Genomic DNA, 25286 nt, shown 5'->3' with positions numbered 1-25286 from the left:
ACATTCCTCGCATATAAAAGGTTTTCCTCTGGCATGAATGCTCCTATGTACACTAAATCTGAGGCTTGTCAAAAGGCCTTTCCAGACTTCTTATATGTATAGGATTTCTCTCCAGTGTGTATTCTCCTATGTGCATTAAGTATTGAGGTCACAGCAAAGGCCTTCCCACATTCCTTACATATACAGTTTCTCTCCAGTGAATTCTCCTATGTACACTAAGGCTTGGTAAAGGTAAAGGCCCTCCCGTTGATCGTCGATTTGCTCGAGCGGGCCCAGTAACGTCTCCATTGGAGACTTTCGTTGTTACTGTGTCTGGCATATCAAATACTCTCGGTAGCTTGCCGGGGTCTCCGAGAGGGGTGGAGGAATCGAACTCGGGTCGGCCATGTTGGCCGCGTGTAAGGTGTTTGTAATTCTCAAGTGTCGAGTAAGGGAAGAGAACCGTGTGAATGCCTTCGCGCATGTCTGACACTAATGAGGTTTCTCTCTGAGATGAATTTTCATATGTGCAGTAAGTCTTGAGTATCCAGGAAAGGTCTTTCCACATTCCTTACAAATATATGGTTTCTCTCCAATGTGAATTTTCCTATGTTGATGAAGTTTTGAGGCTGCAGCAAAGGCCTTCCCACATTCCTTACATATATACGGTTTCTCTCCAGTGTGAATTCTCCTATGTATACTGAGGCTTGAGGATTGAGTAAAGGCCTTTCCACATTCCTTACATGTATACGGTTTCTCTCCAGTGTGAATTCTCCTATGTACAATAAGTTTTGAGGGTCTAACAAAGGCCTTTCCACATTCCTTACATATATATGGTTTCTCTCCAGTGTGAATTTTCCTATGTTGATGAAGTGTTGAGGCTGCAGCAAAGGTCTTCCCACATTCCTTACATATATACGGTTTCTCTCCAGTGTGAATTCTCCTATGTATACTGAGGCCTGAGGATTGAGTAAAGGCCTTTCCACATTCCTTACATATATGCGGTTTCTCTCCAGTATGAATTCTCCTATGTACAATAAGTTTTGAGGGTCTAACAAAGGCCTTTCCACATTCCTTACATATATACGGTTTCTCTCCAGTGTGAATTCTCCTATGTTCACTAAGAGTTGAGGCTTTCGCAAAGGCCTTCCCACATTCCTTACATATACATGGTTTCACTCCAGTGTGAATTCTCCTATGTCCACGAAGTGTTGAGGATTGAGTAAAGGCCTTTCCACATTCCTTACATATATATGGTTTCTCTCCAGTGTGAATTCTCCTATGTACACGAAGTGTTGAGGCTTCAGCAAAGGCCTTCCCACATTCTTTACATATATATGGTTTCTCTCCAGTGTGAATTCTCCTATGTATACTGAGGCCTGAGGATTGAGTAAAGGCCTTTCCACATTCCTTACATATATATGGTTTCTCTCCAGTGTGAATTCTCCTATGTATACTGAGGCCTGAGGATTGAGTAAAGGCCTTTCCACATTCCTTACATATATACGGTTTCTCTCCAGTGTGAATACTACTATGTATAATGAGGCCTGAGGATCGAGTAAAGGCATTATCACACTCCTGACATATATATGGCTTCTCTCCACTATGAGTTTTCATAGGTCTATTAAGATTAGAGGTCTGAATAAAGGCCTTCCCACATGTCTGACATTCACGAGGTTTCTCTCCTGTATGAATTATCCTATGCATAATAAGATGTGATGATTGATCGAAGGCCTTCCCACATGCTTCACATGCAAAAGGTTTTGCTCCTGAATTTATATTCATATGGTCATGATGGAGTAACCCTTGACTCAAATTTTGTTCTCGAGGCTGACTTTTCTGGGGATTCTGTCCACTGTGGTTTTCTAAGGGAACACCACAGTGCTGAGAACATGGGGAGGCTCCCCCACATTCCTTACATGTAGATGGGTTCTGCTCACGGTGATTGTGGTTGAGGGTATGTTGCTGTGATGGACTCACTATAAACTGTGCTCCTCTCACTAGCAGGTGCCCCACTGGGGAACTTTGTGCCTGTGATCTGAGAATAACACACTTCAAGGAACTTTTTCCAGGAGAGGGCTTCTTCAGAGTGACGTAGCTCTCGCCATTCTTATCACCCTCAGAAGACATCCCGCCTGTCTCGGCGTCCTCATGGGGTTGAGGGCAGGATTGCTCACTCGAGACATTATCACACAGTGCAGGATCAGAGACATTCCACTCGGGGTGGCAGCTTTCCTGTGGAACAACAGAGGTTTCGAATTATTCACTTATTCACTGAGTCTTCCTGTCACAAAACTGAACCCTTCAGATGTGGTTTCACACATATGCACCACACAAATGGAATTACCGACATATGAATTGTCTTACTATAGAACAATTTCATGTTACTGTAAGTTGGACACACAAAATTGATGGATGCAGAGTCAGTAAATTCTGTGAATTTCCCCCCTTTAAATTAATGAAGGAATACAACTAGATATAATTCCTTCTATAGAAAATGGATGCATCCATTTCAGGAGAAAATGAAATAGATCCACATGTGGGTTTGGTTAAAGTTCAGTGTGGAACCTGTGATGCAGGGGTGAAGACAACGCTGCATCGTCACACAGTTGAGACAGACCATGTGGCCATTGCAAAGCTCTCACCACAAGTTTTGGCTTTCAGGATCAATGAAGTTTTTTGTTCTTTCTGTTTTGTAGTTTCTATTTATTGGGGGTTGGGTGGGTGGAGGGGCACACCATGCAGTATCTAGGATCAGCTCTGTGGGTCTATGGTGTCTATAAGTCGTGCTGGGTAAAGACCATCCATCTCTGTGCAAAGAAAGTATATTTCTCACTGCACCATCTGTATGGCGCACAAATTAGCTTCCTAAACAACTACCACAGTCAAATCAATCAAAACTCACAGTATTTTTTATACATGGTTGATTTCAGCACCTAGTGAAGCTAAGGGTCCTCTACTCCAAGCATCAGGCTTTGGAATTCCTCCCTGTGAATCCCAGCCTTCCACCTTTACAATCACATACTTCGTCCACTCCTGCTGGCATAATATTTATTCTGTATTCCTGAATCTTACCAACTCACTCGTACTTGCTGACCCCATTCCCAAATCAAAGTGCTGTACTGCCAAATCCTGAAGTCGCGGTTTCAGTTCTGAAACTGAAGAGATCATACAATTCACATGTCACACATGTCACAAAATGTAGCAAAATGATGCCATGTAGTTAAGAGTACATCTCTGTGGTTCTCAAAGTTCAAAGAGTCCCACACTAAACAAAAGATTCGGATAGTGGAAAACTGTGAGGATCTTGGCAATTCTACACTAGGTTATGTTTTTGTTTTTGAGCAGACCTGGTGATGTTCGGGGAACCAGGTTATTGAACAGATTATTTAACAGGTCACATTCAGGCACTGAAAGGTGCTCCCTGATGTACTATGGGTCAGATCCAAACTAGCTCTGTTATGATCTTATTTATTCGAAAGCCATGGAAGCAAATTACAGGATCATTCTGTGATTGCCAGTCCAGGGAAATGAAGAGCAGCTTGAGTGCGGCACAGACCCAAGGATCCAGGAGACAAAGTCCCTGGTCTCAGCAGCGTGTTTCCTACATGCTTAGGGCACCCATACACTGCATAGGGCCTGAGCCGGGAAGGGTCCTCAGACACTCACCCGCACACACGCCTCTCCTACCCGACCTCAGAGCTCCTTCTTCCAGCCAGGAGATCACCGCAGGCTTCATCCCAGAGTGCCCTGCTCCAACAGAGACAGAGGCATGGATAAGTCACAGGGAAAAGGTGACAGTTAAATGCCCATGTTTTCCTGATATAACTGGGCAAATATCTGAAAAGCATGAACAGAATGTCCATTTCCAAAATTCCATATATTTCTAGTTATTCGAGAGGTAAGACCCAAGAAAATATCACAAATACTCTAGACCTGGCCATGTATATGGCCGACAGGGGGTTGATCAGCACAGTATGTTGTTGGTTTTTGTCTTGTTTGGGGTCTCACCTGGCAATGATCAGGAGTGACTCCTGACTCTGTATTCAGAAATCACTGCTGCTGGTGCTCGGGGATGACATGTGATGCCGGGGATTTAACCCACGTGCGCCGCTTGCAAGAAAATCACTTTCCTCTCTGTACTGTCTTTCTAGGCCCAGCAGCACATGGAGTTTCCTGAGCCCCTCATGAACTCATCGCAGATTTCAGTAAAACTAAGTGCATAATAAATCTGGAAATGGCCAAGGGTGGCAAGGCACGCTTATTTTTTAAGCTGAAAAATGTATCCAGAAAGAGAGCACAGCAGGTGTTTCTCACGGCTAATCCCGTTGCGATACCTGATATCACCGAGGGTCCCACATTACAGCAAGGAGTGATCCCTGAGTGCAGAGTCCAGGAGCAAACCCTAAGTCCTGCTGAAGTCTCACAAGAACCATTAGAAGGAAATCTAAGCACTGAAATAGGGCAGCATCTAATGAGTTGAGAGACGAGATATCAAATCCCCTGTGGTGGAAGAGAGATAGTACAGCACATAGGACAGAAGCGCTGCACACACATGTGCATTTGATCCCAGCTAGCCCATATGGTCTTGGAGCAAGGCCAGGTGTGGATCTTGAATACACAGGCAGGAATAATCCCTAATTCCTGAGGAAAAAAGAAAATGCAAAAACCGTCTGACTTGAGTGACTGGTGCAAAAGTACTGGGGGTGAGGCACCAACAGTTTAACTTGCCAAGAAGTTTCAATATACGGTTCCCCATGGCCCCTGAACACTCTTAGGAGTCATCCTTTAGCACAGAGCCAAGAGAACTGTGGACTGTGCCCCCCAAACAAAGGCAACAGCAAAACCAATTAAACACACAAAATTTCGTGTAGTACACAAAGTAAATTGATGCACCAATGGATAGAACTATTTAAAAGGACCTGAGCGATAACTGGGCAGAGAGGGATCTTCCCATGGACACAGTCGAAACGGGTTGATATGAATCACCCCATAGGGTCCGGCTACCCCACAAGAGTAATTCCTGAAGACAAAGCTGAGAGTAAGCCCTGAGTATCCACAGGTTAACCCTAAAAAAAGAGGGAGGGAAGAGCTACTGCATGGCTGTCCAACATCCCAGCCCGTCACAGAGTTACTGTTGGACACACGGCTGCCGCCCAACCCCAGGGAGCCCACGCGGGTCTGTTCAGACACGGTGGCTCCACACTGCTCTCACCGACAGCCTGCAGATGTTGGTATGTCTCCAGCATTACGTCCCTGTAGAGCTTCCGCTGAGAGGCCTCCAGGCATGACCATTCCTCCTGGGTGAAGTTCACAGCCACGTCATGGAAGGTCACTGCGTCCTGAGTCAGCACACGGAGAGTGTGGGAGTCAGAGTCTATCTTAGCCTCATTACCACTACTGTGAGGCCAGGACCCAGGGTGCTATATTGTCGTTGGGCCTCTCTCCTCCGAATGAACTAGCCTCCATGCACACGCATTGTTGACGGTTCCCAGAAATCACATAAGGCAGCTGGATCTGCTAAAGTGGGAGGACGTTATACAGAAGGTTCTTGGATGTATCTGCCTTTCCTGGTAACCCCAGGGCCAATTCGAGCACCACTGGTCCAGTGAGCACTGTAGAGAGGATCACCTGAACACAGACTTGTACGATCCAAAAGACTATCCCTGGGTGTAGCAAAAACCACTGCACGCTCACCACTGCAACCCCACAGCACATGGCCACTAGGATTGAGAGCTCGACATATAGACAACTTCTCAGAGCAGTGCATGGCATGTGTGCCTGTAGGAACTAACTGCACAGGACCGCCCCAAATCCCGCTCAAAGAAGGTAGAAGTTTCGTGACCCCAACATCTCTACTGGCCTCAGAGATCCTTGGCTCTTTCTCCTTGGGATCGGTGCATGCCCAGAAATCCACACACAAGATTATGTGAACGTAAGACTGTATGATCGAGCAGGTAATCTCTCTAAAGTAGGAAGGACAAAACAGGAGAAAAGCAAGTCTGGGGGCCCAAGTCACTGTAGTTGCCAGGGCGCAAACGGGGCCAGCACACCCCAGGGTGCTCTGAGGCCAGTCAGTTGTGAATCCAGAGCACAGAGTCAAGAGGACAGCTGATGACAAAAACAATGCAAAAGAAACCAAAGCAGCAGGTTGGCGTAACAGAACAGCTGTTCCGGGGACAGCATATAGGACTGGCGATCCCCAACATCCCATCTGGTCCCACAAGCACTGCCAGAGGCAATGCCAGAGTGCAGCACAAGGAATGATTGAGAGAATCCTTGCTCTGCCACCCCTAATAAAACAGAAAACCCAAGATGAAACCTTTGGACCTCCAGCATCCCTTTGGTGACCTAGACCTGTCAGGAATGAGCATTGAGCACTGAGCTTTGAGTACTCCTCATGCACCACTGGGTCGACCCCAAAGCTAAATAAAACAAAACAAACATACACAAAAGCAGCTTCAAACAGCAGAATGGGACAGTCCGATTGGAATTCTCATCTTGGAATCCGTCCAAAAGAAACTCAAAACAGATGGCCCAGGAAGCCTGGGCACTCCTGGTACTACCTCATGTCATTCTATCCGTCTACTCCTACCTGGGAACGGTTTATCAGAAGCCGCGTCACCATCTTCTACTGTCACTATTGTTCTGAGGATCAGCAGGAGGCTCCGTGCAAAGACCTGGAGAAGTCAGAACAGTGAGCACCAGAGAGGAGCACCTCCTCCCACTTCTGAGCTCAGACCAGCCACACCCTCGGGCACAGCCTCACAATTCCACCTCTAGGAGACAATGGCAGAAGCTCCTTTCTCCACTGGGGATTCAAATTTTGTTGGTATCTGTGCTGCACTTCAGGAGAGGAGCCTGGGCCCAGGAAAAGGGCAGGAAAAGACAGTCTTCTCTGATCCCCAGATTCTTCTCTGGCTCCCACAGGAAAGTCCCTATAGGCCCTGCCAGGGGCCAACTCTCAGCCCAGAAGCTCCCGAATACTAGCGCCCCCTGCAGGCTGGCAGCAGTGCTGCTCCCTGGGAATCGTAGCCTGGAATGTGGCTCCACCATGTGACTTAGAGTGGACAAACCTTCGACACTTGCTTACAGGGTGGACAAGGACATGCACCTGGACACTCTGTCCCGGGGACCTCAGTATTTACCACAATGGCAGGTGTCGTCTTCTCAGGGAGAGATAGAGAGTCAGGGTGCTTTGCAGCTTGATGTGAGGGAGCTGAAATTCATGAACCTAAAAAAGATACAAGTATTGTGGTTAGATGGCAATAATGTGAATTGGGCAGTTGACTAGATGAACCGATCAATCCTCTGCATCCCATATGGCCCCTAGCAGCGCCAGGGACAATACCTGAGCTTAGAGACTCGAGTAACTCATGAGCATCTCTGGGTATGTGCCCTCTCTCCCCCCTAAAATATAAAGAACCAAAAATAGACCCCCCAAATACATTTTCATTGGCAAACCTCAGCCACCTGCAGGCCCCCTTCCCCCTTATATACCCCGCATGATTGCAGCTCTCACGGCAGACAATGAAAATGACCAGCAACAGGTCTCCTGCCATTAGCTGGAGGAGCTGAAGCTCTGCCCCTCAAATCTGGAGATTCTACAGAAGCGAGCTTAGGGCCGATGGTTCAAACATGACACTGCTGGTACGGTTGGAACAGCCAAGCCCTCGGATGATTCCCACATTCAGCCACTGTTGCCCCATTCCGGAGCTGGAGACGATCGTGGCCAAAGAGGCACCCTAGAATCACGAACTCAAAACTGTCACTCCTGAACCCTGACACAGCCCCCCCTGCATCCCTGTAAAACCTCCACCACACCTCACGATCCACCTGGATGTTGGCGAACAAGTGAAAAACCAGCGCAAAATTGCCCCCAAGTTGGCTCAGCCCCTCGGCTCAGAGTGTGGAAACGGGAAGGCGCAGGGTGCTCACAGGAGGTTGCTTGAGTCCTGCAACTAAATCCTTCTTCAGAGTCCCCCTTCCAGGATGGGGTGCAAATTTACTTGTCCCTTGCCAAGTGAGCAACAGCCCCAGTGTCTGATTCAGGGATGGAAAATGAACCATGACATTTATAACATCACTTATGACATCACTTCCATTTCCATTAGGTGCCTTAAAGAGTCAGAGTCTAGGCCCTGAGGACCTTTTTGCCACCCAGGTGAATCTGTGCTGCAAGGGGGATGGACTCGAATACAGGAGTGGAGAGGCAAATGCTGGACTGGTCGTAAGGAGAAGTTCCCTGATCCTGAATTGTCACCTAACATCGAACCAATGATATCTAAACACAGAATGTTACCCTGACTCTTGTCAAATGATGCCTGAGCTCAGAGACAAGAGTAAACACTGAGCACTGTAGGCTGTGGTGAAAAATATAACAAGAAAAAAGGCAAATTCTACTGAAGGGGGAAAAATGATGTACAAAGACAAATTTGAGAGTGAAACATTAAAAGAGTCAAATTTCTGGTCCTTACAAATCCCCTATTGTTGCGGCTGGAGAGATAACACAGTGGGTAGGGCGTTTGCCTTACACGCGGCCAACCCGGGTTCGATTCCCAGCATCCTATATGGTCCCCTGAGCATTGCCAGGAATAACTCCTGAGTGCAAAGCCAGGAGTAATCCCTGTGCATCGCCAGGTGTGACCCAAAAAAGGAAAAAAATCATCTATTTTTGATCTATCTCTCCTACAGAAACTCACAGTTTCTCCTGAATCCCTATTGTTCTTTCACCATTGTTTGTGCATACATATGTGTATATATAACTGTGACTTTGTGTGATTTTTGTTTCGGGGCCACAACCGGCAGATTCAGGGCTTACTCCTAGCTCTACACACAGGAATCACTTTGGTAGAGACCATATGGGATGCAGGGGATAGAACCTGGGTCGACTGCTTGGATGGTTAAGTCCTTACTCACTGTACTATGGCTCCGGCCCTAAGTAAATGTGCTCCTAGCAGACCCAGCGGGATTACTGAGCAAATGGCCTTGCTCCTGGAAAAACAAAACTTTCTTGCTTAAAAAAACAAAACCCTCTATCCTGGTTGGATTCTAATTCTAAATAATTTAGGTTTAACATTAGTTCATCATTTCTCCTCTGCTACAAGGAGCTGAGGCTTACTGAGTAACACCCATCCCAATCACTCCCATTTCCTTAGTATTCATCTTTAACTTCCCCGTGCTCTGCTTCCCCTATGCGTTAATCACCCATTTCGCATAACCACAACCTGTGAATTGTAAAGTCAGATTCTTCAGAGATCTCTGGATTTTGTATTTGGAAGTGAAATGTTGACTCTCTGTTTCCTTTATATCCTCTGCAGTTTACTTTAGACAAATATCCTTTTTTGATCCTGGACAAGGACCAGTGCAGTCTCAGGTTGGGAAGATTGTGCTGGGAGGATTGGGATGGCCATGCCCCCAGCCCTCAGCTTTGTATAGACAAAGGAAGACAATATTATGCTTTTGTAACTTCAGAGTTAATTGACTACAGATACTATATACTCCTGGTCATTGTCATGTTTATGAGACTTAAGCCTCAGCTGCCCTTTGTTCTTAGCACCCCAAAAGCAAGAGACTGGATGGACCCAGGATAGCTGTGAGCTATCCTGGCATTGAAAAGGGACAGGTAAGCACCATAACAAATTCCATTATGACCCAAACATAAGCAACTGGATAAGGATCCTGTTGTGGTTAGGAAGGATTAACCTGTCCTGGGGAATATAGTCTGGGAGCTATAGGAAATATCCCCAATAGAGACACCCTATAAACTTAAATAGATATCTTACGGTGTCCATTCACAATGAACAGAAAGAGTAAGTGTAAATTTAAGATGACTGTTTCAATGAATATTAACTAAGCAAAGAAAAAATATGTCCTTAGAGAAAATCCTGCCCTTGAGCTGATCTCTACTTTGAGTTAGATTTTTGGCCTAGAAGTTTGCCCCGAGGGAAGGGCTTTACATCCTCTGATTGCACAACCATATCTCTGGTATTTGCTACCCCTAACTCTGTGGGATGGGCTGGAGAATAAAGGATGTGGAAGACAGGTGAGGAGAGGGAATAAGGAGCAGTGGGAGACTGGTAGAGCAGGAGAACAGAATAAAGAGCAACTCATCACTGTGAGTCCACAACATAAAATGTGGGGGTGCGGTGAGGTGTTGGTGGCCCAGCGCTGCCTCCACACCTCCGGAACCCTTCCCAACAGAGACAGAGAGGTAGGGAGACAGAAAATCACAACCTAATGGTGAAATTGGCCTGTTCATTGCAGAACAGCTACCATAGTTAGAGAACACCTGAGGGGGCATAAGGTAAGGACATAGAAATGACTGATCATTTCACACTTAATCACTTAACTTCCCGTTAGTCGTCGATTTGCTCGAGCGGGTGCCAGTAACGTCTCCATTTGTCCCTGTCGCGTGCTAGTGTAGCCCAATGGCATCTGTTCGCTCCGGGAACATGAAGGGCCTCAAACCGATCGTTCATTATCTTGACGAAGAAGTCTGACCATCTGGTAGGTGGGCGGCCACGCGGTCTCTTGACATCCCGTGGAATCCAATCAGTAACAGCTCTAGTCCAACGGTCGTCTTTAAATCTCATTACGTGACCAGCCCATCTGATTTTCGACACCTTGGCAAATGAGACAGCATCCCTGATCCTTGATCGTCGACGGATGTCAGAACTCCGGATTCGTTCTCTCATTTGAGTGAAACGTGATATTCCAAGCATAGCTCTTTCTATTCTTCTTTGGGAGACCTGAATGGCGTTCTCATCTTGTTTGCGTAGGGCCCAGGTCTCTGAGGCATATGTTAATGCAGGAAGAACAGTGGAATCAAAGAGATGTGCCCGGAGCCGGAGGTTCTTCGTCCTCTTAGCTATTTTTTCGACGTTCTTGAAGGCGTTCCAAGCCGCTCTCTTCCTCCTGCGCAGCTCGGGTGCCAGGTCATTTGTCATGTTGACCTCTCGACCTAGGTAGACATAGTTGTTGCATTCGGAGATGGTCGTTCCATTGAGAGCGAATGGGGCGTCAGGAACAAGGCTGTTTCTCATAAACATTGTCTTCGTAAGATTCAGCTGTAGTCCTACCTTTCCACACTCACGGTCAAAGTCGGCCAGCATTTGTGCCGCTTGGCTGATGTTTGGTGTTATTAAAACAATGTCATCAGCAAAGCGGAGGTGGTGTAGTTGCCGACCATCTATCTTCACTCCCATTCCTTCCCATTCCAGTCGTCGCATGATGTTCTCGAGGGTGGCACTGAAGAGTTTCGGTGAAATGGTATCACCCTGCCGCACCCCTCTCTTGACATCAACGATCACTTCTTTGTAGAATGGTGAGATCCTGGTAGTGAATCCGCAATACAGCTCATGGAGGATCCTGATGTATTGGGCTTGAATGCCCTGATTGGCTAGGGCTTCAATGACCGCTTCCGTCTCAACAGAATCAAAGGCCTTCTTTAAATCAATGAACGTTAAACAGAGCGGCATCTTGAACTCCCGAGAAACCTCAATGAGCTTGGTTATTGTGTGGACATGGTCGATGGTGCTGAATCTTTCCGGAACCCGGCTTGTTCGCATGGTTGTCCTTCATCTAGTGTTCTGCCAATCTTATTTAGGATGACTCGAGTGAACAACTTGTAGATGACAGACAATAGGCAGATCGGGCGATAGTTGCCAATGTCATGGATGTCTCCCTTCTTGAACAGTAGTATGGTCCTGCTGGTTTTCCATTGGGATGGAACCTTGCATTCAGACAGGTAGCGAGTGAAGAGCCGAGCCAGTGTATTGATGAGTACTGACGGCAGGTTCTTCAGGTGTTCAGGTCTGACCTTGTCTGGGTCTGGGCCGGGTGCTGTTTGTTTCTTTACCGACGAAATGGCGTGTCGGATTTCGGAGGGGAGAACGTTGGGAACAACATACCCATCCTGTGGAATTTGGTATGTTGGCAAGTGGTGATGGCTATCAAAGAGATTTGAGTAGAAGTCATGGATAATCTTCTCCATTGCCGTTCTGGAGGATGTGATGGATCCATCAGGACGTCGGAGGGCAGTCATCTTGGTCTTATAGTTGGCGAAGGACAGGTGGGCCTTACGAATACTTTTCCCGGCTTCTGCCGCATCTACCAGTACTTCTGCTCTTCTCTCTTTGAGGTCTTCCTTGATCGCATCTCTGCACTGCTTTGCAAGCTCGGACGTTAGCTTGCGGTTGCCTGAGGCATGCGCCAAACCACGCTGGCGAATTAGCTCAAGAGTTTTCGAAGATAGGCGACTTTTTGTGGCTATCTCTCTCTTGGCGTTCCTCGCGCATTCATGGAGGTGCTGAACCAGTCGATCGTATTCCTCGTCAATGTTGTCAACAATGGCATCTTCCCATGTTGCCGCAATAGTACCAAAGAGTTCCCAGTTGGTGGTCATTCTGGGAGTTCTCTTTTTGAACTTTGCAGCCCTTTCTCCCCGCTCTGTGAAGTAGAATTTTGCACGAAGGAGACGGTGGTCCGATCCCGTTCGAAATTTTGGGACAACAGCGACATCAGTCAGGCAAAACCGTCGATTGAATATGATGTGGTCTATTTCGTTGTGGAATCGTCCACCGGGAGACTCCCACGTCCATCGTTTAGATTCTGACACGACACGATCATTTACGCAGATAAAAATTTGGCAGAAGAAATTCTCATGGGGAGATTCACCCAAGGAGACACTCTGTCTCTTATCTTTTCCTCTAGTTGTAAAACTTATCAACACTTGTAGTTTTTTGGATAAACACAGTAAGAGACAAAGATCCCAACACTTAGTTCTATGGGCTTTGATAGCAAATAAGACTTTTTAAAATTTTTTTTTTTGCTTTTTTGGGTCACACCCAGTGATACAAGGGGTTACTCCTGGCTCTGCACTCAGGAGTTACTCCTGGCGTTGCTCAGGGGACCATATGGGATGCTGGGAATCGAACCCAGGTCGGCCATGTGCAAGGAAAACACACTATCCGCTGTGCTATCTCTCCAGCACCCAGAGAAAATAAGGCTTTTAACACTTACTTCTATGGGCTCTGAGAGCAAGCAAGGCTTTTACTGTAAATCCCAGACTAAGACTTCAGGCCAGTTCAGCTTGTCCTTCCCCATGGTGGTCCTGTCTCTAACGTTGTAACAGTTTGCATCAAGACCATGCATTTCTGCTTTCTAGAATATTCATTTCGAAGCCAGGGTAGTTTTGCCACTTGCCCCGGGTCCATCCCAGTCCCACGGCTGGTCTTCCCTTTTGGGGCATTAGGAACTACAGCAGCTGAAGCCCATGTCAAGTAATTATGACCAAGCAATTATGCCCAGGAGTAGATATACTTGAGTCCATCAACTCCCAAATATTAGGAGTATAAGCATTGATGGTCTTTCTGTGTTTAACCAAAGAACAGTGCTGTAGAGTAAAAACGTAAAAAAGCTATAGGGGAAACAGGAAAGCAGGAAACAGCACTTCAACTACAAAGCAGTACAAATACAAAGTTGAGAATTACCAGAAAGTTATGGTTTATAAGTAATCAAGACTGACCTGGGGAACTGAGACAACACGAGGGAAAATACAAAGGAAATGTTAAAGATTAACTTTAACTAAATTAGGGATGTTACCATGGACATGATAAGCTTCTCTGGGAGGAGGAAAAGGGGCAATTCAGAGATGACGCCTAAAACACATTGGGTTAATATCCAGCAGATCACCAAGAGCCTGGCCCCTGTTTCCTTCTTCGATCCTCTGTCACCCTTCACCGGCCAGGGTGGGGAGACCAATCATAGTCACCAATTTTTTAAAAAATAAAATACATAATTAAGTACATAAAGCACTGCGTACAGACCAACCCCTAGCATGGAGCCATGAATGGGGCTATCAGGCAGCAAAGCACATTGGTCACTTTGCATCCTGGCTTGGCCTTTTGCACAGATCTAAATGGTGTTTACCATTTTGATGAATAGTAGATTGTTAGGATTTTACTGCTTCCAAAGTGTAAGTCTCAAAACATTTACCTTCAGTGTTTGTGTAAATCAAATGGAAAGCTGAATACAATGAGTGCAGATATATTACTGCAATGTGCGTTTTCTTATGGACAAAAAAGTTTGAATAGTAAGTGAAGATCCTCCCACAGTAGTGACACGTATAGTGTTTCATTCCCCTGTATGAACTTTCCTATGCTCAGAAAGACCTGAGAAGAAATGAAAGGCCTTTCCAACTGCCTCACATATATGAGGGTTTTCTACGAAACAGAAATTATGAAAACTAAGACTTCAGGAATAAGCAAAGGCCTTCCGACATTGCTCACAAGCGTACGTTATCTCTCCAGTGTGAGTTTTTCGGTGTACTAAGGCTTGTGAATAAGCAGACTTTCTACTCCATATACGCATATGGTTTATTTCCAGTGTGACATTTTCTGTGCATACCAAGACGTAAGAGTCAGAAAAAGGCCACGACACATTCCTTACTTGCATACGGACTCTCCAGTATGAAATCTCCTGTGTATAAGGTATGAGGATCCATCAAAGGCCGTCCCACAGTCCTTACACTTAAACAGTTTCTCTCCTGTGTGGATGTTCACACAGTCCCACCAGGGTCATGCTGGACTCAAATGTTTGTCCTTAGTGCTTACATTTCTGGGGATTCTATTCAATATGGGCTTCTATGGGAAAGTGATGGTGCTGAGGACATGGGAAGAGTGATCTTCTGATCACACTCAGAAGACATCCCACCTGTCTCGGCATCCCTGTGGGGATGAGGGCCAAATTGCTCACTTGAGCCTTTATCACAGTGTGCAGAGAGAGACATTCCACCAAGGCTCGCTGCTTCCATGTAGAAGAACAGAGAAGGCTTCTAATCATTGGTCTATGCCATGAGAATTTTCATGTCAAAAGAAATCAAGCTCTGCAGGTAGGTAGCTGGTGGGGTACGGGACAATGAGATTCTTGGGGGAGTAATAAATCCAAATGGGGATGAAAGCAGTGACTCTGAAGCCAACCCTGGGGATTCAGAGAGGAACTGGCCTAGTAGAAACCCAGAGAGCTGGAGACTTGGAACAGGAGCAAAGGCTGGTAAGAACATCAGGGAGCAAGGTCTGGCCAACACTCTACCCCTTGACAACACGCGAGCAGTAGACTCTCAGCTACAAAGAAAACCCCAGGAGGCATGTTCAGAAACATGATTTCAAACTGAGAGTATCAGGCTAGTACAGTGCGTTGCATGCAGTCAATCTAGGTACAATGTCCAGAGTTCCAAATGGTCCCCTGAGCACAATCTGACTCATAGATGGATGGAATTTTGCCCTATCCAATCACGAATGTTTCCTTTTTTACCTCTAATATTAGTAAAGTGACATGGGTAGGACCCAGGAATGTGACCAACCTTGTGAGTAATCACAGGTAAACGGAATGGTCTGCTGAACGTGGGGAGCTTGGGCCCTGACCCATATTCCCACTTCTAAAAGATTTCATGCATCTAAACTCTCCAATTGAGGCAAGAGCAACTGTAGATTTGGGTAGGGTGTTGTTTGCACATGGCCAACCTAGGTTCAATCCCCAGGATCCTATAGAGTCTCCAGGAGCACCATCAGAAATAATACCTGAGTGCAGAGCCAGGAGAAACCACTGAGGATCACCAGGTATTGTAGCATAATTGTCGTCTGACCTTGCTCCCTGGCCGGTGCGAACTTATGTTTGTTGATTGCCCATAACCTTTCAATTACCTTTGTCAACTGATCAGATTTTGACTTGTAAATATTGTCTTTTTCTTATCCTTAATGTCTTTTGCATGGTTAGCCATTTCAGAGCAATTGCTTTTTGTATGGATACGGGAAGACAGTTACAAAGACAAGCCTGAGCTTGAGAGTTGGTCTCCAGATAATATTACCTCCTGGATATTTGCTCTCTTGACTGAAGCCTCAGTTTCCCTTACTTCCTCGATCTCATAAAGAAGGGTCCGATGAGGGACTAGATCGACCCAGGACAAGTGGTGAGCTAGCTACCCTGGCATCGAAATGAGCCTGGTCAAAGCACCATAATGCTTATCTATAAGAGTCTGGTCATGGACAAATTTTGTCATGAATCAAAAAGTAATAACTAGACTTGGACGCTGCTGGGAGTAGGAGTAATTGATTTGCCCTGAGCACTGGAGTCTGAATCTGTGGTGGGAAGGTCCCCAAGAGAGTCACCAACAAGCCTAAAAGTGTCTATTACTGTGTCTATACACAATGGTAATCAATAGGAAGTAAAACTAAATATGTCAATTAAGTTGCTGGTCTAAGGAGAGGAGTAACACAGCTTAAGGGCTGCTTTTCCTTCATGGGCTGCAGGTGATGGGGACGTCTGGAAAACCATTTTTCATTGTGCTTCCCGTGGGGAGGTGTGGATTGGGGTCGTGGTGAGAGAAGAAAAAGAGCAGCTTCAGGGAGACAGGGGTAATGAAGGAGACTGAGAAAAGGGATGGTCCTCCTCCACCCAGATCCCCTATCTTCCAGTATGTAGGTGTTACACCCACCAACTGCTCCCGGCGCTGTGTAATCCCATCAACGGCCAAGACCCAGAGACTATAAAACCCTGCTCCTGGAAGAGAACAGCGCAGTCTCCTGCCTCCGCGTCTGGCTGTCTTACTGGGGCCTTTTGGATGAGGGTGTGTTGAGTTTCCCTCCCCACCCCAAGCAGAGCCCCTCTGGTTCGAGCCACAGGCATGCTTAAGACCACACTCCACAAGTTCGGATGAGCCTCACACATGAAGGAACCAGCAGAGGAACCCAGGTGTGCAGGACCTAGGGCATAGATCTCCAAGATGCTCGCATTGGGATTGGGCCTCCTCCACCCAGATCTCCCATCTTCCAGTATGTAGGCGTTACACCCACCAACTGTCCCCGGTGCCGTGTAATCCCATCAATGGCCAAGACCCAAAGACTATAAAACCGTGCTCTGGGAAGTGCACGCCACACGAAATCTTATTATCTAGTTTTACTCTGGAAAAACTGGCAGGCTACCAGAAGTATCCTGCCCACATCGCAGAGTCTGGCAAACTCCCCATAGTGTATTCAATGTGCCAAAAACCACTAACAATGATGGTTCTCATTCTCCTGACCCTGAAAAAGCCTCAAAAGTGGCACTTCTTAAAATCTCAGGGATAGGACGAAGGAGACATTACTGTGGCCTGCTTGGATCAATCGATGCCAAATGATACAGTGAGAGAAGAAGAGACACAGATTAGAGGACACGGTTGCGACTTAGAGAGAAGTCTGAGAACTGAGAGTAAGAGTGGCTGGGGAGATTGAAGAGGAGTCACAGAGAGCATTGGAGAGCGAGTTAGAGAGAGGGTTGGATAGAGCTGGGAGAGACAAGAGACTGAATAAACTGCAACTAATCAGCAACCAGCCTGGTCCTCATTCTACTTTCATCGGTCCAAAGCAACAGTTGTCCTGGGTGGAGAAGTGGCTCGAGAGCAGCAAATGTGGACAGTGAGAGAGAGCCACCAGGAGAGACCAGGAACAGCTGTAACGTGTAAATCCTGTTCAAATCCCCACTTCTCATAGGGTTCCCCAGGCCCCCTTGGAGTGACTCCTGAGTGCAGAGTCAGGAGTAAGCCCAGAGTAACTTCTGGCTGTAATCCGAAAACCAAAACACAAAAAAGTGAACTGTGCGGGTGCTGGAGTGATAGCACAGCGGGTAGGGTGTTTACCTTGGACACGGCCAACCCAGGTTTGATTCCCAGCATCCCAAATGGTCCCCCAAGAACCACCAGGAGTAATTCCTGAATACATGAGCCAAGAATAACCTCTGTGCATCACCGCGGGTGACACAAAAAGCAAAAAAAAAAAAAAAAAACCCAGGGAATTGTGTAGTTAATCAGAAAAAAGAACACAAATTTCTCGACTTAGCAAAAGCATTTTTATAATGGCAACAGAGATAGCACAGACCCTGAATTGCTTGTCTGGCACATAGCTGACCAGGGATTAATCCCTATCTCCTCACATGGACCCCAAACCTAGCATTATCAATGAGAACCGAGCCGTGGTAAACTCTAATCTCTACTGGGTGTAGTCAACCAAAAATAAATCAATATATTTAGGTGCCAGAACTGTAGTTTGGTATGGTACTGGCCTTGTACACGGCTGACCTGTATACTCTGGCACCACACTGAGTACCGTTTGGTGCCTTTTGACAGTAACCACAGGTTATGACTATATATATATATATATATATATATATATAATAGAGAGAGAGAGAGAGAGAGAGAGAGAGAGATAGCGCAGCGGTAGGGTGTTTGCCTTGCACGCAGCCAACATGGCCGACCCGAGTTTGATTCCTCCGCCCCTCTCGGAGAGCCCGGCAAGCTACCGAGAGTATCTCGCCCGCACGGCAGAGCCTGGCAAGCTCCCCGTGATGTATTCGATATGCCACATACAGTAACAACAAAGTCTCCAATGGAGACGTTACTGTGACCGCTCGAGCAAATCGATCATCAACGGGAGGGCCTTTACCTTTACCTTTATATATATACATATGTGTGTGTGTGTGTGGGCTGGAGCGATAGCACAGCAGTAGGGCGCTTGCCTTACAAGCGGCCAACATGGCTGACCCGAGTTCGATTCCTCCGTCCCTCTTGGAGAGCCTGGCAAACTACCCGTGATGTATTTGATATGCCAAACACAGTAACAACAAGTCTCATGATGGAGACGTTACTCGGCCCACTCAAGCAAATCGATGAACAACGGGAGAAACTGTGACATACATATATGTGTGTGTTTGTGTATGTGTGTGTGTGTATATATATATATACATATATATATATATATACATATATATGTAATTTGTTTGCGGGGGGCCCGCAAAACCACTCTCCGTCCCGCAGAGATGGCCCTAGGATCCGTAGGTACAGGGAAGGACCGACCGAATGAACACAAGACACAAGAGACAGAATGCAGCTCAGAAACAGAGAGAAAAAGGGACAGACTTTATTGGGGGCAATCAGGGTTTATATCCATTAGCGAGGCAGCTACACAGAAGGTCGTGCCCATATATGGTCAGGGAGGTTTGTTACACAAAGGGCCATGTCCATATGATTTATATGCATCACATACTAGACATGAGATAGTTACTTCTTGTTATCACCATACCTCAAGGTAACCATACATAGCACTGGCCTTGCCTGTTGCAGGTCACGTAATACAGGCTGTACCTGTTGCAGGTCACGTAGCACAGGCACTTAGGCCTTGGTCAGTTAAAGGGCCAGCTTCCCACATTTGTTCACAAGTCCACCTCCACCAACCAGTTTTGTAGAATGCAGGTTTGGATTTTGGCACTACAGGTGGCAGAACTTTGAGCTTACCTGAGTGGTGCTTGGGGAATCCTGCGTTGTACAGGAGACTGTACCATGGCAGATTGCTTGCAAGGACTCGTCCTGCATTCCTGGCCTACCTCTGACCCAGGAATTCAAATTCTATATAAATACTGTGAACCTTGTGTGAAGGATACAGACAGAGGGCAGGGATGAGGACCAGCTAGTAGCGGTCAGGGCAGGGTTGTTGGCAACAGGGGCCTCCTGGTGCAAACCTGAGCCAGAAGTACATGCTGCAATTTCAAAGGTTTGCAGCGGCCCGAAAGAGCTGACAGTGAGTGGCTGGGCAGTTGTCATGAACGCAAAAGACTTAACTTCACAACCTGAATTGCCAAGGAGTGATCCCAGAGCACTGCTGGGTTTGGCAAAATCCCGCATAGCCAAACCTCCTTCTGCCCAAATAAAGGCAATGAGGAGTTAACTGCCAACAGAAGAGGTGTGAAATCTAGTAATATATTCTGAACAGTCAGTCCTCTGGGTTTGTTGTTTTGTTTTGGGACCACATCCAGAAATGCTCAGAGCTTACAGGCCAGGTTTTCAGTCTATGATTTTACTCCTATGGGTATGTGATTTTATAAAAGAAAAAGAGGATGAAAAATTATCCTTGGAGTCAGAGTGATAGAACAGTTGGCAGGGCATATGTTTGGTCCCCAGCATCACATACAGTCCCCCAAACACGGCCAGGAGTGATTCCTGCGTGCCAAGCCAGAAATAACACATGAGCATTACTGCTGTGTCCCAAAAAGAAAAAAGAGAAAAAAAAGAAAAGAAAAATTAAATTTAGCCCAAACGAGATTTTAAAGTCCATAATTTTGCCCAGAGCCTCCAACTCCTTCATTTCCCCTATCTGTTGAAAGGGCTCAAGAAATTTCATATGTAAGAACTTTCCATGAAGGTATAAACAGGAGAGAGCATGCCAGACTGAAGCAGATGCCAGCCACCTGGAAGCCCAGAGGGCCTTCCCTGGTATCGAGTGTCCACTAGTCCCCTGAGAACAGAGCAGGGCACAGACCTCAAGTACTACCAGGTGTGGCCCCAAATCTCACCTCATTTGCTCCCCAAGTACGGAGATACACTCAAGGAGAGGAGCTCAGAGGGATGAGCACCTGATTTACTTTTGGGGGACATAGCATGGCTCCCCCCGCATCTCAGACACACAGACACAAGAGGGGGAGAGTCTCTGACTATCTCCAAGTTTGTAGCAAATGGGGGGAGAGAGGGAAAGACAGGAGAAACACTCCAACCCCAAAAAGATGCTCAAAGAATGCTCATGTGTCAAGACAAATTCTGAAGTGGGAGCGTTGGAGTCATACCTAGTGATGCTCAGGGGACAATATCACCTAGTGATGTTGTGGCAGGGATAACTCTGGTCACCGCTAGAAAGACAAACGCCCTCCTGGCTATAGTACTGCACCAGTCCCTAAGAGTGAGACATTTAGAACCTATTGCAGCTGGTCCCTGGAAAACCACTTTCTGCAAGTACTCACTTCAACAGCAGGGCACACTCCTGGTCTTGGAGAGATGAACAGTGGAGATGCTTGGAATCTGGACAGGTGAGGCAGAAACTCTTTTTTCTGAGGAAATATAATCACATAGGGCTAGAGCGATAGCATAGCGGTAGGGCGTTCGCCTTACAAGCGGCCAACATGGCCGACCCCAGTTTGATTCCTCCGCCCCTCTCGGAGAGCCCGGCAAGCTACCAAGAGTATTCGATATGCCAGACACAGTAACAACAAAGTCTTCAATGGAGACGTTACTGGGCCCGCTCAAGTAAATCGACGATCAACGGGAGGGCCTTTACCTTTTACCTTTTATAGGGTTAGCAAAGCTAATAAATTGATAGGGTGCTTTTCTTTCAAGGAGCTAAGCCGGGGTCAATATGCAATAGTACATAGGCTCACCCACTCTAGCATTGCTAAAAATGATACATGAACTCAGAACCAAGAGTAACCCCAGAGCACTGAGTGTTGCTGTGGCCAAAAAAGTACAATAAATTAAGTAATGAAGACATTTCTGGGGCCGGAACAATGGTACAGCAGGTAGGGAGTTTCCCTATCATCCGGCCAACCTGGGTTTGATTCCCGAAATCCCATATGGTCCCCCAGCACTGCCAGGAGAGACTCCTGAATGCAAAGTCTGAGGAAACCCTGAGCATCGCTGGGTGTGACCCTAAAAAGCCAAAAAAAAAAAAATTTCTGTGTAAAGAGATTGGAGACACAGTATAGCAGGTGAGGTGCTTGTCTTGCACTCGGCCAAACCAAGTTTGAAACCTGGCATCCCATACGGTAACCTTAGCCTCGCCAGGAGTGATCCCTGAGTACAAAGGCAGGAGAAGTAACTGAGTCTTGCAGTTGTACTTCATACAGATTAAATAATTATTTCATTTAAACGAATAAAGGTGTGGTGGCCAATAGTGATCCTAATTTGCATTATTAGAGGGGTTAGGGCACACTCTGGAAGTGCCCAAGCTACTTCCTGCTAAGATGGCAGATTTGGTTGCAAGACCCACTGTAGCAACACCCTGATGCACCCCTCCAGACTGCAACCTGTGTTGGCTTAAAGCTCCACACCTTGGGGCCTGAGTGACAGCATAGACAAATGAGCATTTCTTTTGAAGGTGGCCAACCTGGGTTTAATTCCGGGCATCCCTTATGGTTCTGAGCACCACTAGGAGTGCTTGCTGGATTTAGAGCCAGCAGTAACCATAATGCCTCGTTGGTTGTGACCCCAAATGCAAAATAAATAAAAAGGAAAGAGAAGCTCCCCACCTCCCTGAACTCCCAGAACCCACTGAATGCACAAGAACCAGTGAACATCAAAGGCTCTGCCAAATGCTTTTGAGCCCCACGCAGATAAAGAATATACCTAGCCCCTCCCCCCATCCAGTCCGGCCACACCCCAAGAATGACAGGACAGAGGGGAGGGTGTTTTTTTCCTTCATGCTGCTAACCCAGATATGGGGTACCCTGAGCAACCCCAGGTTTGACCCCTGAACACTGCCAGGTGGGGCTCAACACCCCCCCACGAGGAAAAAGAATGCGCCCCCAGGTCCCTTTGATGAGGGAATCCCACGCTTTAGCCCTACTCCACAATCAGCCTAAGGAATGAAAGGGGGCCAGTAACAGGATGTCCCGGGGACATTGCTGGGATGATCCACCCACCCCTGTGACTGACCAGGTGCTGGTACTCGCCCTGAATCTAAATTAACGCTGAGGTGCCCTCACCCGCCCCATCAGATCCGGGGAAGACTGAGGCTCCCCCTAGCTCTGACTCTTTCTGCTTTGTGAGGGGCCCGAGCGACGGGTCAGCAGGGAGGGCGCTAGCCTCGCATCCCGACACCCCAAAGGGTCCTCGGATCCCCAGGGGGGAGTCCTGAGCGCCATTGGGTAAGGGTCCAAAACACACAAAAAAACTCTTTTCACTTTTGTTTGTTCGGTTATTGTCCTTGTTTCTGGAGCTTTCAGAACGACCTTAGCCTTCAAATTCGTTTTTCTCCTCGACCACGTGCTTCCTCTGCCCACCCACCCTTTTTGGAGGGGCTGGGGGACTTTGCTCAGGGGTTACTCCCGGCTCTGGGCTCACTCCAGGCCGTGATCAGACGCTGTGACGTGCCGGGATCGAACACGGCCGGCCGCGATCCCCCCTTATGCATCTACCTAAATAAGTTCTACTTAGTAAAAACGACGGTTTTTCCCTCAAAATCAATTTATAAAAAAGATAAAACTTTCGGCAGGGGCTCTCAGTGCGACCCGGGTGAGGGGCCGCCACCCCGGGCCACCGCCACGGAGCGACCCCGCCGCCCACAAGGTGGAGACCGCGGACGTTCAGGCACTCAGAGCGACCACCCGGACGGGAAACGGTGAAACCGACCTTCCGCGACCCCCTTACCCCCCCTGGGTGCGCCCTCACCCACTCCTCACCTTCCGCAACCACGCGACCCGCTGGCACTTCCGCTCCGAACGCCTAGGCCAGCGGATAAAGGTCGCGGATTTTGTGACGTCACCTGCACGGTTGCCAAGAGCCTTAAAGGGCCAGGCTTCAAATATTCCTGACCAGGTAATTCCCTGGTCAGAGAGGTTCATTTTTTCTCGTTTCCAGCATCCCATACGGTCCCCCAAGAACAGCCAGGAGTAATCCCTGAGTGCAGAGCCAGGAGTAACTCCTGTGCATCTCTGGGTTTGACCAAAAAAAAAAAAGGCAAGAGAAAACAAAAAGAATGACAGTGATAATTGTGATTGAGGGGTGGTTTTTGTACCCATTCACTTAGTTCCTATTTAATCAGTTTTCACCTGAATTCCATCATCGAGACGCATTATTTACAGGGGCAAGAGCAATAGCACAGCGGGTAGGGCGTTTTCTTTGCATGCAGCCAACCCAGGTTCGATTCCCAGCATCCCATATGGTTCCCCGAGTACAGCCAGGAGTGATTCCTGAGTGAAAAGCCAGGAGTAACCCCTGAGCATCTCCGGGTGTGACCCAAAAAAAGAAAAAAAAAGGACACATTATTTACAGGTTAACATACACATCAAGTTCAAGTGCTGGGACACTGGCATAGGAAATAGTAATCATTTCTATAATTATTATGGTTTGCTATATAAGGCAACTCAGGAGGTTAATTCAGGTTCATAAGGAACTCAGGCCTTAGTAGGCATATGAAAATACACAGTGGCAAGAACTCTTAAGAGTGTACAGAATGGGAAGAAATTTGTGTTTCCCTGAACTGCAATCATCAGCAATTCCCTTTCCCTCATAGTACTGAAGTCACCAGTTTAATTTGAACTTGAGAACTGTAACATAAAGAATGAACTAGGAGTGTATATTTAAGATATCAAAAGGTTGAAGCAGAGTGTTTGCCATAGGATCCCCCAAGAACCACACTCCCAGAGTAATTCCTGAGTGCATATTCAGGAGAAACCCCTGAGCATCACCCAGGTGGGAAACAAAAATGAAAAAAAAAATGGTCAAAGGGCAAGCCCTGAGGAACCCAGAGATAATGGAGGCATTGTGTATCCCACCCAAGGCCTGAGGGAGATTAAATGATGCATTCAAGGTAAATTGAAATTCAGATTTTAGGGACTGCTGGGCGTTTGTCTTGCAGGGGATGATTGGATATGATCCCTTTCCCTCCCAGGCCTACCAGGAGTGATCCTGCCTGTGGAGCCAGAAGTAACTCCTGGGCATTTCTGGTTGTGCCTTACCCCCACCCCTACAAAAAAGTACTTGTTTTGTGTATTGAACAGAAAGCGCTATGTCAGGGGGATCAGTTTTATAAATGACAGATGTGAGCAATTTCAGTGATCCCTGTGATCAAGGCTTTCTCTGCCTGTAGATGGTTTTTCTGGGCTCACCCCCAGTATCACATGGTCTCCTGGTACCACAGGGAGTAATCAGCTACCTGGGCAGCACTGGGAGCCTTAGGATTTGCATCTTTGGGGAGGGAGACACAGTTAGCAGTGCTCAGGGCTTATTTATTCCTGCCTTTGCACTCAGGCATCGCTCCTCTGGGGCCAGGGTTGAGGTCTCCTAAAGTCCTAACGTCCAGCACCTCCTAATGGTTTGGAGGGAATTGATGTAGGCATGCAGGCAGATAGAGAAGGTTCACCCTCCCAAGGAAAAGGCAATAAATTTCCTGGGAATAGCTCTGATGTTGTGAAGGCCAACCTTGCAAAAAACAGGAACTAAGGCCTGATGACGCCCTCACCTATGGCCAGCAACAGACCCAGAGAAGCTCCTGCTGAAACAAAAGGCCAGAAAAGGAATTTCAAAGATCATCACCACTCCCAACCTGCCTAGGCAACCTCCTTAGCAACGGGACTTTGACCTAGGTAAAAGCCTAGATTGGATTCCCTTCTGTTCCAGGGAGACCACTCATTGGCTTTCCCAGACATTTGCGGGAGCAGGGCAAGTGGGGGGGGGTCCCCGAATGTGGGAACCAAAGTCGGACTCCAGAAGGATGTGGAGCCCCCCACCACTG

At 47.2% G+C, this 25286-nt stretch overlaps 1 protein-coding gene across 1 annotated transcript; it reads right to left on the bottom strand.

Moving 5' to 3' along the window:
• Nucleotides 1-471: 471 nt before the first annotated feature.
• Nucleotides 472-23615, bottom strand: LOC130022210 (zinc finger protein 420-like). The gene is made up of 4 exons (XM_056112965.1): nucleotides 23602-23615; nucleotides 23233-23275; nucleotides 933-1557; nucleotides 472-860 (listed from the first exon to the last, which is right to left on the bottom strand). Exons 1-4 carry the CDS (start codon nucleotides 23613-23615, stop codon nucleotides 472-474), a joined length of 1071 nt encoding a protein of 356 aa, XP_055968940.1.
• Nucleotides 23616-25286: the final 1671 nt, after the last annotated feature.

The sequence above is a fragment of the Sorex fumeus genome, unplaced genomic scaffold (assembly GCF_029834395.1).
Source record: "Sorex fumeus unplaced genomic scaffold, SorFum_2.1 ptg000019l, whole genome shotgun sequence".
NCBI lineage: Eukaryota > Metazoa > Chordata > Mammalia > Eulipotyphla > Soricidae > Sorex > Sorex fumeus.
This window is presented reverse-complemented; position numbering and strand designations above follow the sequence as displayed.

Excerpts from the sequence above, each read along its gene's own strand:
- LOC130022210 (XM_056112965.1), bottom strand. Across the intron at positions 1,558-23,232 it reads GGGTCGCGTGGTTGCGGAAG|GAGTGTGATAATGCCTTTAC; the intron begins GTGAGGAGTGGG and ends TATATATGTCAG. Across the intron at positions 861-932 it reads TACTCAATCCTCAGGCCTCA|CCTCAACACTTCATCAACAT; the intron begins GTATACATAGGA and ends CCTTTGCTGCAG.